The sequence below is a fragment of the Heloderma suspectum genome, chromosome 6, assembly GCF_057233095.1.
Source record: "Heloderma suspectum isolate Gila_16-S chromosome 6, 16-S_ref, whole genome shotgun sequence".
Classification (NCBI taxonomy): Eukaryota; Metazoa; Chordata; class Lepidosauria; order Squamata; family Helodermatidae; genus Heloderma; species Heloderma suspectum.
Window position 1 is genome coordinate 60,282,491 of NC_139463.1, and position 15,005 is coordinate 60,297,495.

Here is a 15,005-nt window from a genome sequence, read left to right on the forward strand (position 1 = left end):
AAAAGAGCCAGAGAAGCTAAAATGAACCCCAGTGTCTCCTGATAGGAAAGGAAGTGGGTCTTCTTGGGAAAACAGTGGCCTTGGTTGCTGTTTGGGTGGTGATCTTCCGGGCACGGGTCACAGTGATCTGCATCTGGAATGAGGAAAAGTATCTCAAACATGGCATAGATGTTCTTTTTGTACAGACAGTGCAAGCCACAAAGAAGGAGACGGAAATGTCAGTTCCCTAGCTGACTGTCCATATAAGCGTGCAGCCTCCCTTTTCATATTTTCTCTTTACTTTTCAACAACATATTGCATAAGAGCAGAGTCAGGAAGGGTACAAAACACTCCTTTTCACCTGTGTAGGATAGCCCATGCTAGCCGACCCATGTTCCATATTCTGCAAGAAGAAAAACCTGAAGTGTGTAACTAGAAATTGAAAACTGTTAAGGGTAAGAACATCACCACAGCATGTGCAGTGACTTCCGAATGGGCAAATACATACATACATACATACATACATACATACATACATAAGGCATTTGCTTCAGATGACACACTTTCTTCAGAGGAGATGTGTTGGTGCAGAGGCTGGGAAATAGCTGACAGGAATCAATATAGATTAAACAGCAGTTTCCTTGACATTGGAGTATCATGCTCCCATTGCTACAACAACTAATCCCTGTTCAGCTTCATGTTTAATGCCCAAACAACCGAGATTGGAAACATGGTGTTGAAAACACTATGCATGGAAAGGTGAGCCAAGGCAAGTATTTCAGGATATTATTATTCTTTATTGTTTAAATAGAAGGTGTCTTCAGGAAATTGTGAATAGTTTGCAAAACAGCAAACCACCGAGTTATTCAATCCCCATTCCCCAATGGTTTTTATGGAGAAACTGTTCATAGGTTAAATGGCTGTGTCTTCTCTTTGCTCATGATCTTCCCATGCTAACCCCGGTATGCTCTGCAATTGAACAAGGCTCTCAATGCTTGAGCTACCTGTCCAGTTAGAAATCGTCCCTTCTGGGCAACGGTCACATCTGTAGCAGCAAACCGGCTTCCCCTCTGGAACTTTTCTCTGGTGCCCTGGAGAGCATCGTTCCACACACCTCGCATAGGGAGGCACCTAAAAGGGGAGACAGAAATAGTTGAGGGTTTACATGCAATGGAAGTTGCACCAAAATAGGACAGAGTTACTCAACAGAGTTTCCAAATACACAATGGATAGGATCACCAGTTGAGAAAGTCTGAATCTTTTCTGGATTTCTGCAGGTTACTTAGAATCATCGTAATGGAAGCTGATGGAGATATACATGCTCATACAGATGCAAAAACATGAAGCTGCCTCCTACTGCATCAGACCCTTTCTCTGCCTTCTAGGGATGCTGGAGAAATCCTCCACAGACCCCAGCGAGGAGTCCGCTACACCACTTTCGTCCCAGCTATTTGACGTAATAGGATATGTACATCTTACATAGCCTATTGTGTGAAAAAACAGGGACACAAACGGCGTATTTGCATCCCAGCTCCAAAGTCCCTGCTGCGGTTTTGGAGCTGGCCGGTGGCTCCCCGAAGTCAATGCAGAGTGGGGCAGCCGGCGAGGATTCTGGCAGGGGAGGAACAGATCGCTTCCCCCCCCGGCGGCCCCCCCACGGACAGCAAGGTAAGGGATTCGTACATCCCTATACCTCGCCTACTATTGTCTGCACTGAGTGGAAGTCGCTCTCCAAGCTTCAAGAACGGGGCCTTTTTCCAGCCATATCTGGAGATGCCAAGGACTCAAACTGGGAATTTGCATGCAAAGATGGCTCTTTCTCACTGGAGAAGGACCCCTTCCTGCACTCAATAGGCCTTTGGTCTCATCAAGAACGGTACCTTCTGTTCTCAAGCCATAGAAGTGCAGCATTCTTTATGGCCCCCATGACATTCACTTCAAACCCACCTCTGTAGCCCACACGATTGCATCAGCATGAATGGTGAAATCCTGGTCAGGCACAGCTTCCGGATCCATCTGTCCAACTTTGGTGTGAGCTAAAGATTCATTTGGGAAGAAAATCCAATTCACAATATCGTATCTCTCTCCCTTTTGAAAGAAAGAGACTTCATCTCCAGCACTGTTGTTAAACCGAACATTCCTCAAAGAGGCAAGAATCTGAAATGGAAGTGAGAATTATAAACACGGTAATGGTGAGTGAGTTCTGGTGTCTTCTGACATTCTGTGACTGCCATCAAGTTAGAGACTTCTTCTTTTCTTTACTGCATTGTTTTGATGAACACTGAAGGTGCATTCAGATGTCTTCACTGGGCAATTGCTCGAATTTTATTTATTTATTTATTATTATTATTAAATTTATTAATCACCCATCTGGCTGGTCACCCAGCCACTCTGGGCGATGTACAACATACAATAAAAACCGTTTAAAACAATAAAATTCTACAATAAAAACATTTCTAAAATACCCTAACCCACCCCAAATGCCTGCCTGAACAACAACGTTTTTAATGCACAACGGAAGCTCATTAAAGTGGGGGCATGACGGAGTTCCCTAGGGAGGGAGTTCTACAGAGTGGGGGCCACCACAGAAAAGGCCCTCTCCCTTGTCCCCACCAGTCTAGCTGTCCTGGCTGATGGGACAGAGAGAAGGCCATCTGAGGCTGATCTTGTTAAGCGCCCTGTCTGGTGTTGCTGGAGGCGCTCCTTAAGATAGGCTGGGCCGGAACCATATAGGGTTTTAATGGTCAAAATCAACACCTTGAATTTGGCCCGGAAAACAACTGGTAACCAGTGCAACTCCTTCAGCACTGGAGTGATGTGATCTCGCCGGTGGCTGCCTTTAATCAGGCGAGCCGCCGCGTTCTGTACCAGCTGCAGTTTCCGAACCGTCTTCAAGGGTAACCCCACATAGAGCGCATTACAGTAGTCTAAACGAGAGGAGACCAGGGCATGTACTACCGATGGGAGCAGATGGTCGGGAAGGAAGGGGCGCAGCTGCCATATCAGATGGAGTTGATACAGCGCTGTCCGGCTCACAGCTGATACCTGAGCCTCCATGGACAGCTGGGAGTCCAAAATGACCCCCAGGCTGCGGACCTGGTCTTTCAAGGGTAGCCGTACCCCATTCAACACCAGGTCAACATCCCCCAGCCTCCTCTTGTCTCCCACCAAAAGTACCTCAGTCTTGTCAGGGTTCAGCTTCAGCCTATTCCTCCCCATCCAGCCACTCACCGTCTACAGACATTTGGACAGGGATTCTACAGCCAACCTTGGTGAAGATTTAAACGAGAGGTAGAGCTGCGTGTCATCCGCATATTGATGACACTGCACCCCAAACCTCCTGATGATAGCCCCCAGCGGCTTCACATAGATGTTAAATAGCATCGGGGAGAGGATGGAACCCTGTGGCACCCCACAAGTAAGTGGCCACGGGTCTGAAACCTCCTTCCCAGTGCTACCCTCTGGTAGCTGCCGGAGAGGAAGGACCGGAACCACCACAATACAGTGTCCCCAATGCCCAACCCCTCCAGGTGGTCCAGGAGGATACCGTGGTCAACGGTATCGAAAGCCGCTGAGAGGTCGAGGAGAACAAGGAAGGAGCATTCACCCCTATCCAGAGCCCTCCTCATATCATCCACCAAGGCGACCAAGGCCGTTTCTGTCCCATGCCCAGGCCTGAAGCCCGACTGAAATGGGTCTAGATAATCAGTTTCTTCCAAGTGTGCCTTCAACTGCACTGCCACCACCCGCTCAATCACCTTGCCCAAAAATGGCAGATTTGAGACTGGGCGAAAGTTGTTCAAAACTTGAGGATCCAAGGAGGGCTTCTTTAAGAGCGGTCTTATCACTGCCTCCTTGAGGGCTGATGGCATCACTCCCTCCTCAAGGGAGGCGTTCACCACCGCCTTGATCCCCTCACCCAGTCTCTCTCTGCAGCTCATAATGAGCCAAGATGGGCAAGGATCAAGTAAGCAGGTGGTCAGCCGTACCGATGAAAGCACCTTGTCCACTTCATCAGGAGGAAGAAGCTGGAACCAATCCCACAAAACCGGTTTGCCACAGGCCGCCTCTTGCTCACTAACTGTATCCACAGTGTGCAGAGTAACACACCTAATCTGATCAATTTTATCTGCAAAGTGCCTTGCCAAGTCCTCACAGGAGGCCTTAGAATGCTCCAGTGGTTCTGGAGCCACAGGACCGACCAGGCTCCGGACCACTTGGAACAGCCTCCTGGGGCAGCACTCTGCAGACGCGATGGAGGCAGCATAATATTCCTTTTTTGCTGCCTTCACCGCCACGTGATAGGCTGAAGATACAGCTCTAGCCCATGTCTGATCGTCTTTGGAGTGAGACTTCCGCCACCAGCGCTCTAGCCGTCTCACCTCCTGTTTCAGAGCTCGTAACCGCGGATTGAACCATGGTGCAGTCCGAGCCCTGTTCAGGGGGAGAGGGTGTTTCGGAGCCACCCGATCTAATGCCCCAGCGATTGCGGCATTCCAGCCACCCACCAGGGTCTCGACTGAGTGGCCGTTGGCGTGCCCCAGAGAATCCCCAAGCACGTTCAGGAATCCATTTGGATCCATAAGACGCCTGGGGCGGACCATTTTAATGGATCCTCCACCCCTGCGGAGAGGTTGTGGAACCGAGAAGTCCAACGTCACCAGATAGTGATCTGACTATGACAAGGGGGTGGTGGATATACCCCCGACTTCCAGATCACTCCCCGCTTCTCCAGAAACAAACACAAGGTCTAGTGCATGACTGGCTACATGGGTGGGCCCAGTTAGAATATGGTGCAGCTCCCAGGAGGCCATGGTCTCCATGAAGTCCCGAGGTGCTCCTGTGACGATGGCCTCCGAATGTACATTGAAGTCCCCCAACACCAGTAAGTTAGGGGACTGTACATGCACATCAGAGACCACCTCAAGCACCTCGGCCAGGGAGTCAGTTGTGCAGTGGGGTGGACGGTACATGAGCAGAATCCCCAGACTGCCCTTCGGGCCCAACCTCCAGTACATGCACTCAGCAAGCTTGGTCTGCACCCTCATCCAGGATCATGTCATGGTTGAGGGAGGTTTTCTGGGTAACAGACCTGGCATTGCAGAGCAGCAAACGAAGGCCAGAAGATGGGGTCATGCCTCCCCCAGCCATCCTTTGGCTCTGGACAGGCCCAGAGCAGGGGACAGATATTTTCACATCTCTCCCTTGCTCCCCTTACCTGGCATGGCCTGCCCCTAGCACTCCGCCAGCGCCTGCCGCCCAGCCTCGGTATCTTCTGGCCTCCAACACTCCCCCCACTGCCTCCATCAGGTGGACACATGCCCCCTTGCTCCCGCCTATCAGGCAGGCTACCCATCCCTAAAATCACAACAAAATCCCCCAGGAAAAAGAAAACACACACACACACACAAAACAATTAAAAATCCCCTTAAAAATAATGCCAGGCCAGAGTCCACAGGGAAGGCCAGGTGGTGGTGGTGGTGGTGGTGGCGGCAGCCGCAGCCGCAGCAGCAGCAGCAGCCGCCGCCGCCGCCGCAGGCCCAGCAGCAGCAGGCCCGCCTCAGCCTGCCAGCTTATGTAGCCCCTCCAGGGAGGGCAGGTGGAGCAGCACAGCTGGCTCGGTACCTGGGGGCCTGGTCCTTCAGGGACTGGCAGTCTGCCAAGCAGAAGTCTCCAGGGAAGGCCTGGTGGTGGTGGTGGTGGTGGTGGTGGTGGTGGTGGCGGCGGCAGCAGGCCCGGCGGCAGCAGGCCCGGCGGCAGCAGGCCCACCTCTTCCCTGGTGGTGGTGGTGGTGGCCTCTCCTGCAGGCCCTGGCTCTCCCAGGCCACCTCAGCCAGCCAGCTTATGTAGCCCCTCCAGGGAGGGCAGGTGGAGCAGCACAGCTGGCGCGGTACCTGGGTGCCTGGTCCTGCAGGGACTGGCTGTCCGCCAGGCAGAAGTCTCCAGGGAAGGCCTGGTGATGGCGGCGGCGGCAGCAGGCCCGGCGGCAGCAGGCCCGGCTCTACCCCGGTGGTGGTGGTGGCCTCTCCTGCAGGCCCTGGCTCTGCAGGCCCTGGCAAATATGCTTGCCCAGTGGTTTGCTCATTTTTCTTTGGTGTCTACTTGCTACAAGCCATGTTCCTATCTTTGTGTGTATACTAGGGGTGTCAGAGAATTTCTCGCCGAAACTTCGGAGGGCCAAGTGCCAACGTATTCAGCCCCCCGAAGTAGTTTCTGGGAGAAATTCTCCCACCCGCCCCCCCCAGGATGGGACTTACCTTTCCCGAATGTCGCTCCCGGTGGCGGGTCGCAGCGGCGGTTCGGTAGGGCTTTGACAGGGGCGGGGGCGGCAACCGGTCTTTCGACCGGCTGCCGCCGCCGCCATTCCAAGAAAAGTAAAAAAAAAAAAACGCCCCCGTGATAGGCTACATGACGATTAACATAGCCTATCACGGCTAGATTTGCAAAGTCAGCCGTGATAGGGATGGCGGAGAATTTCTCCCCGAAACTTCGGGGGGCCGAGAGCCAACGTGTTCGGCCCCCCGAACAAGTTTCGGGGAGAAATTCTCCACACACACCCCGCACCCCTCACCCCCCCCCCCGGGACGGGACTTACCTTTGGCAAATGTCCCTCCCGGCAGCGGGTCCGGCTGGCGGTTCGGAGGGTCTTTCCAATAAAAGAAAAAAAAAACGCCCCCGTGATAGGCTACGTGACGATTAACATAGCCTGTCACGGCTAGATCTGCAAAGTCAGCCGTGATAGGCTACGTTAATCGTCACGTAGCCTATCACGGGGGCGTTTTTTTTTTAACTTTTTGTTCGCAGCCGGGCGAGGCGCGTCCTCCCCGGCCTGAATTTCGGCCGGGCGAGGCGGGAAGCCTCTCCCCCCGGCCTGAACTTAGCGGGGGGAGCAGCGAAGCGCCTCCCCCCACCACAAAAAGCTTCGAGGACAGGTAAGTGACTTTCGTGCACCCCTAAGCCGTGATAGGCTACGTAAATCGTCACGTAGCCTATCATGGGTAACTTTAAAAAAATAAAAATAAAACCACGTACGGCTAATGGCGGCCCCCATAGGGAGCCGCCATTCCAGTTCCTTATTTGGTTGCTGTAGTCTACGTAAAGATTTACGTAGACTACGGCGAAAAATAAGGAACACGAATGGCGGCTCCCTATGGGGGCAGCCATTTGCATACGCGCTTTTTTTTTTTTTTAAGTCACCCGTGATAGGCTACGTGACGATTAACGTAGCCTATCACGGCTGACTTTGCAGATCTAGCCGTGATAGGCTACGTTAATCGTCACGTAGCCTATCACGGGGGCTTTTTTTTTTTTAACTTTTGAGTTCACGGCCAGGCGAGGCGAGGTGCCTCCTCCCCGGCCTGAATTTCAGCCGGGCGAGGCGGGAAGACACCCCCCGCTCGCATGAACTTCAGGGAGAGAAGCGAAGTGCCTCCCACCCACCGCGAAAAAAGCTGCGGGACAAGGTAAGTCCCTTTCTTACATCCCTAGTGTATACCAGAAGTAGTAGGGTGGTGCCGTCAAGGCGCACAAGACCTGAGGTGTCCTCATGCTGACTGGCAAGAATGAACATGGGGCAGCGGGGTCCCGAGAAGCTGCCTGTTTTTTGCTCCTGGAGTTGAGGGGTGGGGAGAAGAATACTATGTATTGGGTGACAGCTTGCTTGATTTGTCCTCCTCCACTGCTTTTTATTCACTTCCTAGTGCTCTTTAAGGGAAATGATGGCCATGAAAGAATATCTATGGGGAATGTCTCTATTGGGACCTTCAGAATGGACAAACAACCCTTCTCCTAGGCTCATCCTTTGCTTCCAGGTTCAGACCACCAAGAAACCACCAAGGAACCTATTATAAGATTGTCAACTCTCAACGAGGACATTACCTGCCATGGCTGAAGATTCAGCAGCCTCTTGCCTCCCCCTCTCAATGCATGTCTGGATCCAGATGAGGACACAGCATGTAACGTGTGTGCAATGGAATAGACAGCATTGTAGATACTGTAGCTGTAACTGGACATGGTCCTTGCAAGGATATGGCTCTGCAGGTCCCGTGCCTTCTCCTCCCCAGTGCAGTTCCTCCATCCCCACGGAGAGATTTCTCCTGGTTTCAGAAAGTCACAGTTAAAGGTGAGTCCCCACCATTTTTGAAGAAATACATCTCCTTGTGGTCGGTGTGGATTTAAGGCCCAGAGGAAATGTGGGAATAATGGCACATCCCTGCTGTGGATTCTGAAGTGCAAAGCACCATGGAAGTCTTTGGCCTCGTATAAATTTTGTCCTTCTGCAGAAGTTTCCCAATGGGCTGTCAGGATCCAAACCTTTCTAAATGGGGTCTTGGTCTTTTCTTCATGAATAGCCAAGAACACTCTTAATATGTGTAAAACGTTGGTGTCCCCAAAGACAATAATCACTTGGGGTTCAAACCAAGCACTAGGAATAGATCCAAGATATGCTTGTTGTACAAGGAGAGGGTTTGTTGGGTCGAACATGTCAGTGAAGGCCACACAGATGTCCTTCTGGTTGAGCATTGGTGTCAGTGTCTGGATGAAATTTTCACCTCTCTCCTGAGTCAAGGCAACCAGCCCAATCCAGTTCCAATGGAAATACAGAAGCAGCCGGACAAGGCCCACATATTGAGCAAGTTCGTTAGTATCAATCCGGTAGAAGGAAGGAAATTCTGTTTTTTCTTCCTGAACAGGGTCAGCCAAACCATAACCGAGCTGAAAGAAGAATTTTTAGGGATGTACAACAGTCACTTACCTGTGACAAAATTTGATTCACGGTGGGAAGGAGGCGCTCCATCCCTCCCCCCAAAATTCTGGCCGGGGGGGAGGCGTCCCATCCTTCCCCCCTGAAATTCTGGCTGGGGGGGAGGTGCCCCGTCCCTCCCCCCCGAAATTCTGGCTGGGGGGAGGCGCCCCGTCCCTCCCGCCGTGAATCCTGTCCCGCTGGGACTGCAAATGTATCTGGGACAGCTGGGACTGCATTTGTATCCCTGCAGTCAGCCATGATAGGCTACGGAAATGTTTACGTAGCCTATCATGGCTGAGTGAAAGAAAGAAAAAACCATGCATACGCAAATAGCGTTGCCCTTATTTTCACCGTAGTCTACGTAAATCTTTACGTAGACTACAGGGACCAAATAAGAAACGCGAATGGCGGCTCCCTATGGGGGCCACCATTTGCGTACATGCTTTTTTTTTTTTTTTTAAGTCATCCGTGATAGGCTACGTGACGATTCAGGTAGCCTATCACAGCTGACTTTGCAGATCTAGCCATGATAGGCTACGTGAATCGTTATGTAGCCTATCACGGGGCTTTTTTTTTTCTTTATTTTTCTTTTGAAGTTCGCGGCCGGGGAGACGGGGCACTTCTCCCCGGCCTGAATTTCGGCCGGGCGAGGCGGGAAGACACCCTCCCCTCGCATGAACTTCGGGGGGAGAAGCGAAGCACCTCCCCCCCACCGTGAAAAAAGCTGTGGGACAAGGTAAGTCCCTTTTGTACAACCCTAGTGGGTCTCCACTATTTACATCCATCCATTGGCGGAATTTACCATTTATTCCTATTCTCTGCTTCCTGTTATTAAACAAGGTACTGATCCATAAGAAGAGCCGTCCTCTTCTTCCATGACAGCTAAGTTTGCTCAGGAGTCTTTCATGAGGGACTTTGTCAAAATCTTTTTGGAAGTACATGCAGATGATGTCTAATGGGTCACTCTTGTCTACACGTCTATTGAAACTCTCAAAGAACTCTAAATGGTTACTGAGACAGGACTTACCTTTGCAGAAGCCGTGCTGATTCTTTTCCAGCAGGGCTTGTCCTACTAGAGGCTTGCTAATTTTATCTTTCATAATGTTTTCAACCAATTTACCCAGAATAAGCCTTAAGCTAACTGGCCTGAGATTTCCCAGATTGCCCCTGGATCCCGTTTTAAAAATTGATGTTACATTGGCCATCTTCCAGTCCTCTGGTACAAAGGTTGATCTTAGGGAGATGTTGCATACTTTGGCTAGAAAATGAGCCATTTCATATTTCAATTCTTTGAGAACTCTAGGATGGATACCACCTGGGTCCTGTGAATTTATTTGCTTTCAATTTATCAATAAGGTTGAGAACTTCCTCTCTGGTCACCACTATTTGTCTCAGTTCCTCAGACCCCATTCTTGAAAACATCCGTTCAGGCACAGGTATCTGTCCTATATCTTCTGCAGTGAAGACAAATGAAAAGAATTCATGCAGCTTCCCTGCAATCTCCTTGTCCTCATTTATTTCTCCTTTAGCAGGAGGTTTGTTTGTGAATCTTTAAGGTATTGCAAGACTCCATTTTTTACTCCCAATCCAAAGCTTTTTCTGAAGTAACAGACCCATTGCTGATTGGGAAAAGTCAAACAATAGCCCCCTGAGATTCCTGGATACGACCAAGGTAATCTTTGGGCAGGTTAGCCAAAGTCAGAATGTCTCCTACTCCACCCATCCAAAATCAAGGCAACACACCTGCTGCATGGGGGAAAATGGTTTCAGAGATTGGCCTCTGCAGCTCAGAGTTCCTGAGTTCTGCAGATCCCCCACATCTCTTCCCAAACGAATCCCCTTACCTGTGGGATCTTGAAGGTGCCCATTAAGGCAGCAATCTCCCTTGAGGATTTGGAATCGAGACCCCCAATAACGGAGAGCAGCTCATCTTGCTTGTCACATTTATAATTAGGAGACATTTGCCCCCGTGTGGACAGCAGAGACAGGCTGTTCAAGTGGATCCATCTTGCGATGTTGCTGTGGTCATAGATGCGAAAGCCAAGGGTGTGGTTGGGGAGGAGAATTCTGTCCTTGTGGATCTCCTTCATGGCGAACGCCAAGGCCAGGACTTGCTGGTAGTGTTTTATTATCGTCCTGCAATGATGGAGTTATGTTGGGTGGTGAGTGAAGATACACAATAATTTAATATCAGGTGGGGAGGAGAGATTTGTTGCTGCTATGATTACCCAACTGCGAGTCAGAAATGTTTGCTCATCTACTTCAGCTCACCCAGAAATCAACCTTCCCCACCACTGTCTTACATTAAGTCTGCAGGGGGTGGAAAGGTGGGCATTTCTTGGTCATTATGAAACTCTTAACATGAAGCCCAACCATTTTTTCGCTCTGCCTACCCTCCTCGCACCAAGCAGCCTCTAGGGGCAGGTCGCCTGTTCTCCCAGTTCGCAAGGAAGCGGAGATATGATGGCCAACCCTCCCCAGGTCACCTCCACCTTCAGCTCGATTCAGAGGAGGAGGAGACTGCAAAGCCAGCTTCTGGCTCAAGACCCTGAAAATTATTTATTCCAAACTCAGTTACATGGAGGACACAATCCAGCGACTTCAGTGTTGGTGGAACAAAGTATGAAGTGTCCTCCCAACCTATTGGTTGAATGCACAAAACCCAACTTCCAAGTGCCCCTTCTCTGTCTTACACACACACACACACACACACACACACACGCCTTTCCACATATTTCACCTTGCAGCAGTAGATGCAACAGCAGAGCTTGGCTCCCCCAATCTCTGGAAATTATAGTCCCCAGGGTTTCTGTGTCACTACCATCACACCATCCATCTTGCCAGAAAGGGAAAGAGGAATCATACTCCAGCTTAGAATGGGGCCATACATAGGTCAGTGCGACACAGCACAAGCTTTGCATCCCTTGCATGCAGAGGGTCCCAGGTTCAATGCCCAGCTTCTCCAAAAAAAGGCAGGAAAGCTTCCTGACTGAAACCCTGGAGAGCCGCTGCTGCCAGTCAGTGCTGACAACTTTGGGCTGGATGGACCGAGGGTCTGACTCGATATACTGCAGCTTCCTGTGTTACTATGCAGCTGAAGAAGGACCCCCAATTCCCTGCTTCTCATTACAGGTTGATGCCAAATTAGGATCAGCCTGGAAGGAGCCCTCTCACCTGAGAGCAAAGCAGTCAAACATCTGTCCCATAACCCTCTTGTGGACACTTACAAAGCAGAAGTGTGGAGTTCTGGTGGTGCTAAACCACTAAAGTCCTCAGTCTCTTCATAATAATTCATGCCAACCGGTAAATTCCCACTGACAATGAGGTCTCCGGGGCTGTAATAGGCTTGTAGTTCCTTAGGCCTGGTCAAGAGGCAGGTGGTCCTCAGCATCCTCTGTGTGGCCTGAGGCACCATCCAGAGCAGCAGCAGCGAAATCATCAGCGGCACAGAGAGCCCTTCCCTCCTAGGTCAGTGACCAGGCAGAACCGGAGGAAGAGCTCAATATACAGGCCCCAGCAGGGGAATTAGAGCGTAGCCAGAAATGATCGGCCCTCAATTGATCAGACACCACCCCACACCACATGGAAGGGCTCAGGACATATTTATATGAAGCATGTTTTCTCCTGGATGTCTTTGTTCTTGGTTGGGTGGGCGGAAATCCATGGGGGTTCCTCAGAAATTACTGTCATTTCAACAGTTCCAGAGTGGCAGAATAGCCACAGCCCCACAGCACTGAGCTCCCTTTGCACAGTGGGTGGGGGGGGATTTAATTGTTTCTCTGTTGGGCACACAGGCTCTGAGATTGGACTTGAGTTGTCAAGTTCTGGCCTTGAGCCTGTGTGGAGCTGAGGACCTAAATCCAAGATGGCGTCTGATCTTGTGCCAAAGTTCATTAGCCCATATAGGTTGGGCTATCTGGGGAAAGGGAGGAGCTGGGTGTGGCAGAGTCATGCTCAGTGATGCTTGGAGCAACCGTAGTATGTGAGCTGTGTGTCTAAGCTTAAATGCATATTTGTTTCTCTTGCAGGCCAGATGGAAGTTTCCAGGGTTAGCTGAACAGTCCATCTGCTAATTTCTTTTGACAGTTTATATATGTTCGTTCAGATAACATTTTGCTATCTTGGGATTGATCTTTTCCCTCCTGGTTAAAAGATTGTCAAGTTCATTACTAAAGTTTTCTTTTCTCTACTTCAGCTGTCTTTTCAAGTTACTGGCCCACAACAAAAAGCATGCAGCCAATTTAGAGCTCCATTTTCCATTTAACTCCTATCGGCTATGGGGTGAATAGCCAGTAAAAAACTATCAAGGGAGTTTGTCAAGCAAGGCATACATACATAGAGTCCATTAGTGACAGACTCTGAGATGGGCCCCTCAGGGCCAGGGAGAAGGAGAGACCAGAGGAGAAAGCCAGTCTCCTGTCTGAGGAGAAACCATTCTGAGAGAGACTCTGAGGGAGGATTACGGAAGGCCCCTGAAGCGCACTAATTCACCTGTAGAAGAGGCCTCAGCGCTGAGACACCGAAGGTCTAGTGCTACTCTTCCGCCTCTCCTTAATGGATCTCCCTCAGAGGGAGCAGTGGGAAAACACTGGGAGGTTGCAAGATAAAGACAACGATGTCTGCACCCCCTGTAAAAATTCAGGGACTGAGGCAGGATGAGGACACAAGGGAAGCCTCATCTGGAAGCCCCCCTTCTCTGGTTTGCTTGGAATTTTTAAAAAGGGGACTGGCTCCCCTCATGTTCTTCTGCCCCAAAGAAGAGGATTTTCCAGCTTAAAATGGGGAGACAGGGGAGGTATTTGTGGCACAATTAGTGCAGAATGTCCTGTTACAGGTGAAGGCACAGAGCTGTCGGCTCTCTTCACACCTGGCAATTCATCCCACTACATACCGATCCTTTGGATTCCGGATCCTTTCCAGGATTTGGACTGGCCCTGTATACGGGCATCTCTCCGAGCACATCCCTCCACTCTGCCCTTTTTCATGGCTGCATGGAAAAATCAGGACAGAAGGCCGATCGGTGGATCCTTTGGATTCCGCGGCAGGAGGGAAGTCGGAAGCCCTTCTCTTACCTTGAAGGTGGAGGGAGCCCCCCTTCCAGACACATCTGCTTGGGTCCTCATTGTGCTGCCACAGGAGGCTTCCCATCTACTGGTTCCCCCTCACTTCCCCTTTATTCTGGGCTCCCAATGACCCTGCAAGGTGGGCTAGGAGAAGAGATAGCAGCTGTCTGGCTTCCCCATCGTACGGTTGTTTTCACAGGCATGAGTGCAAGTCCATTCAAAGGCTCTTACAATATTACGTGCTGCTTAAGGCACATACAATGGCTTTTAGGTTACATTTTTACAATTCCTCCCTCAAAAGGCTTTTCTCAAATTTATACTCTCTTTGGTCCAGCGGTGGACTATGCACTTAAAGGCGCAAACTATTATTGCTGCAGCATTGACAGTTTTCTCTAAATAGCAAGTGAGGCCTAGGATGCCTTTGTTCTAGCTACTAGAATGTTGACAACAAAAACACATTTTTGGATGTAAGTCTGGAATTTGAACTTTTGGAACTCAGTTCGTTAGGGATGTATGAATTGTGCTCATACCGTCCCACTTGACTTCCGCACTTTGTGTCTTCTGTCCCATTCCGCTGGCCGCAAGCTCCCCAGATCCTCTGGGTTTTTTTCTGCCTCAGAAGTTATGTAAATAAATCTGCAGCAAACATTGAAAAATCCTCCGCGCCCAACAACCGCCCGTCCCGTTCCGCCATTCCGCAAAAGACTATTCTTCCCAAATATCTACGTAGTTTCCGTCGGCCGGAATTGTCCATGTGTAACTTCCGCCGCACTCGCCATTGTTTGTTGTGATTGCTTACGTATTTTCTCCCTTGGGGGGAATCCCCCCGTAACTTCCTCCACACTCGCCACTGTTGTGATTGCCTTGGCCGGAACTTTCCCGCTATTTTAGTAATTGTTTACGTATTTTTTTTCACTACGGCCCAGAATGTTTCCCACCCTCTGTGCACTCCCCCGCTGTCTTGTTTTCTCGGACAGGGACAGGAACTGTGATTTTATTAATTTCTGTGTATTTGTGCTTGATGTTCCTCGCGTTTACTGGTCTTGTTAACCTAAAGGTAAAAGGTAAAGGTGTCCCCAACCAGTCGTGCCCGACTCTAGGGTGTGGTGCTCATCTCCATTTCTAAGCCGAAGAGCCAGCGCTGTCCGAAGACGCTTCCGTGGTCATGTGGCTGGCATGACTGAACACCGAGGTACACGGAACACTGTTACCTTTCC

General features: G+C 50.4%; 1 protein-coding gene across 1 annotated transcript; it reads right to left on the reverse strand.

Moving 5' to 3' along the window:
- Nucleotides 1–758: 758 nt before the first annotated feature.
- On the reverse strand, nucleotides 759–13,687 carry LOC146340974 (extracellular calcium-sensing receptor-like). Its single transcript, XM_084807296.1, has 5 exons — nucleotides 13,617–13,687; nucleotides 12,027–12,087; nucleotides 7,858–8,694; nucleotides 1,927–2,136; nucleotides 759–1,110 (listed from the first exon to the last, which is right to left on the reverse strand). Exons 1-5 carry the CDS (start codon nucleotides 13,685–13,687, stop codon nucleotides 892–894), a joined length of 1,398 nt encoding a protein of 465 aa, XP_084663422.1. The 3' UTR covers nucleotides 759–891.
- Between the last annotated feature and the right edge of the window lie 1,318 nt (nucleotides 13,688–15,005).

Excerpts from the sequence above, each read along its gene's own strand:
- LOC146340974 (XM_084807296.1), bottom strand. The coding sequence starts at position 13,687 with ATGTGCTCGGAGAGATGCCCGTATACAGGGCCAGTCCAAATCCTGGAA. Across the intron at positions 12,088-13,616 it reads ATCCGGAATCCAAAGGATCG|GCCTAAGGAACTACAAGCCT; the intron begins GTATGTAGTGGG and ends CCTCTTGACCAG. Across the intron at positions 2,137-7,857 it reads TGAATCTTCAGCCATGGCAG|ATTCTTGCCTCTTTGAGGAA; the intron begins GTAATGTCCTCG and ends CTTCCATTTCAG.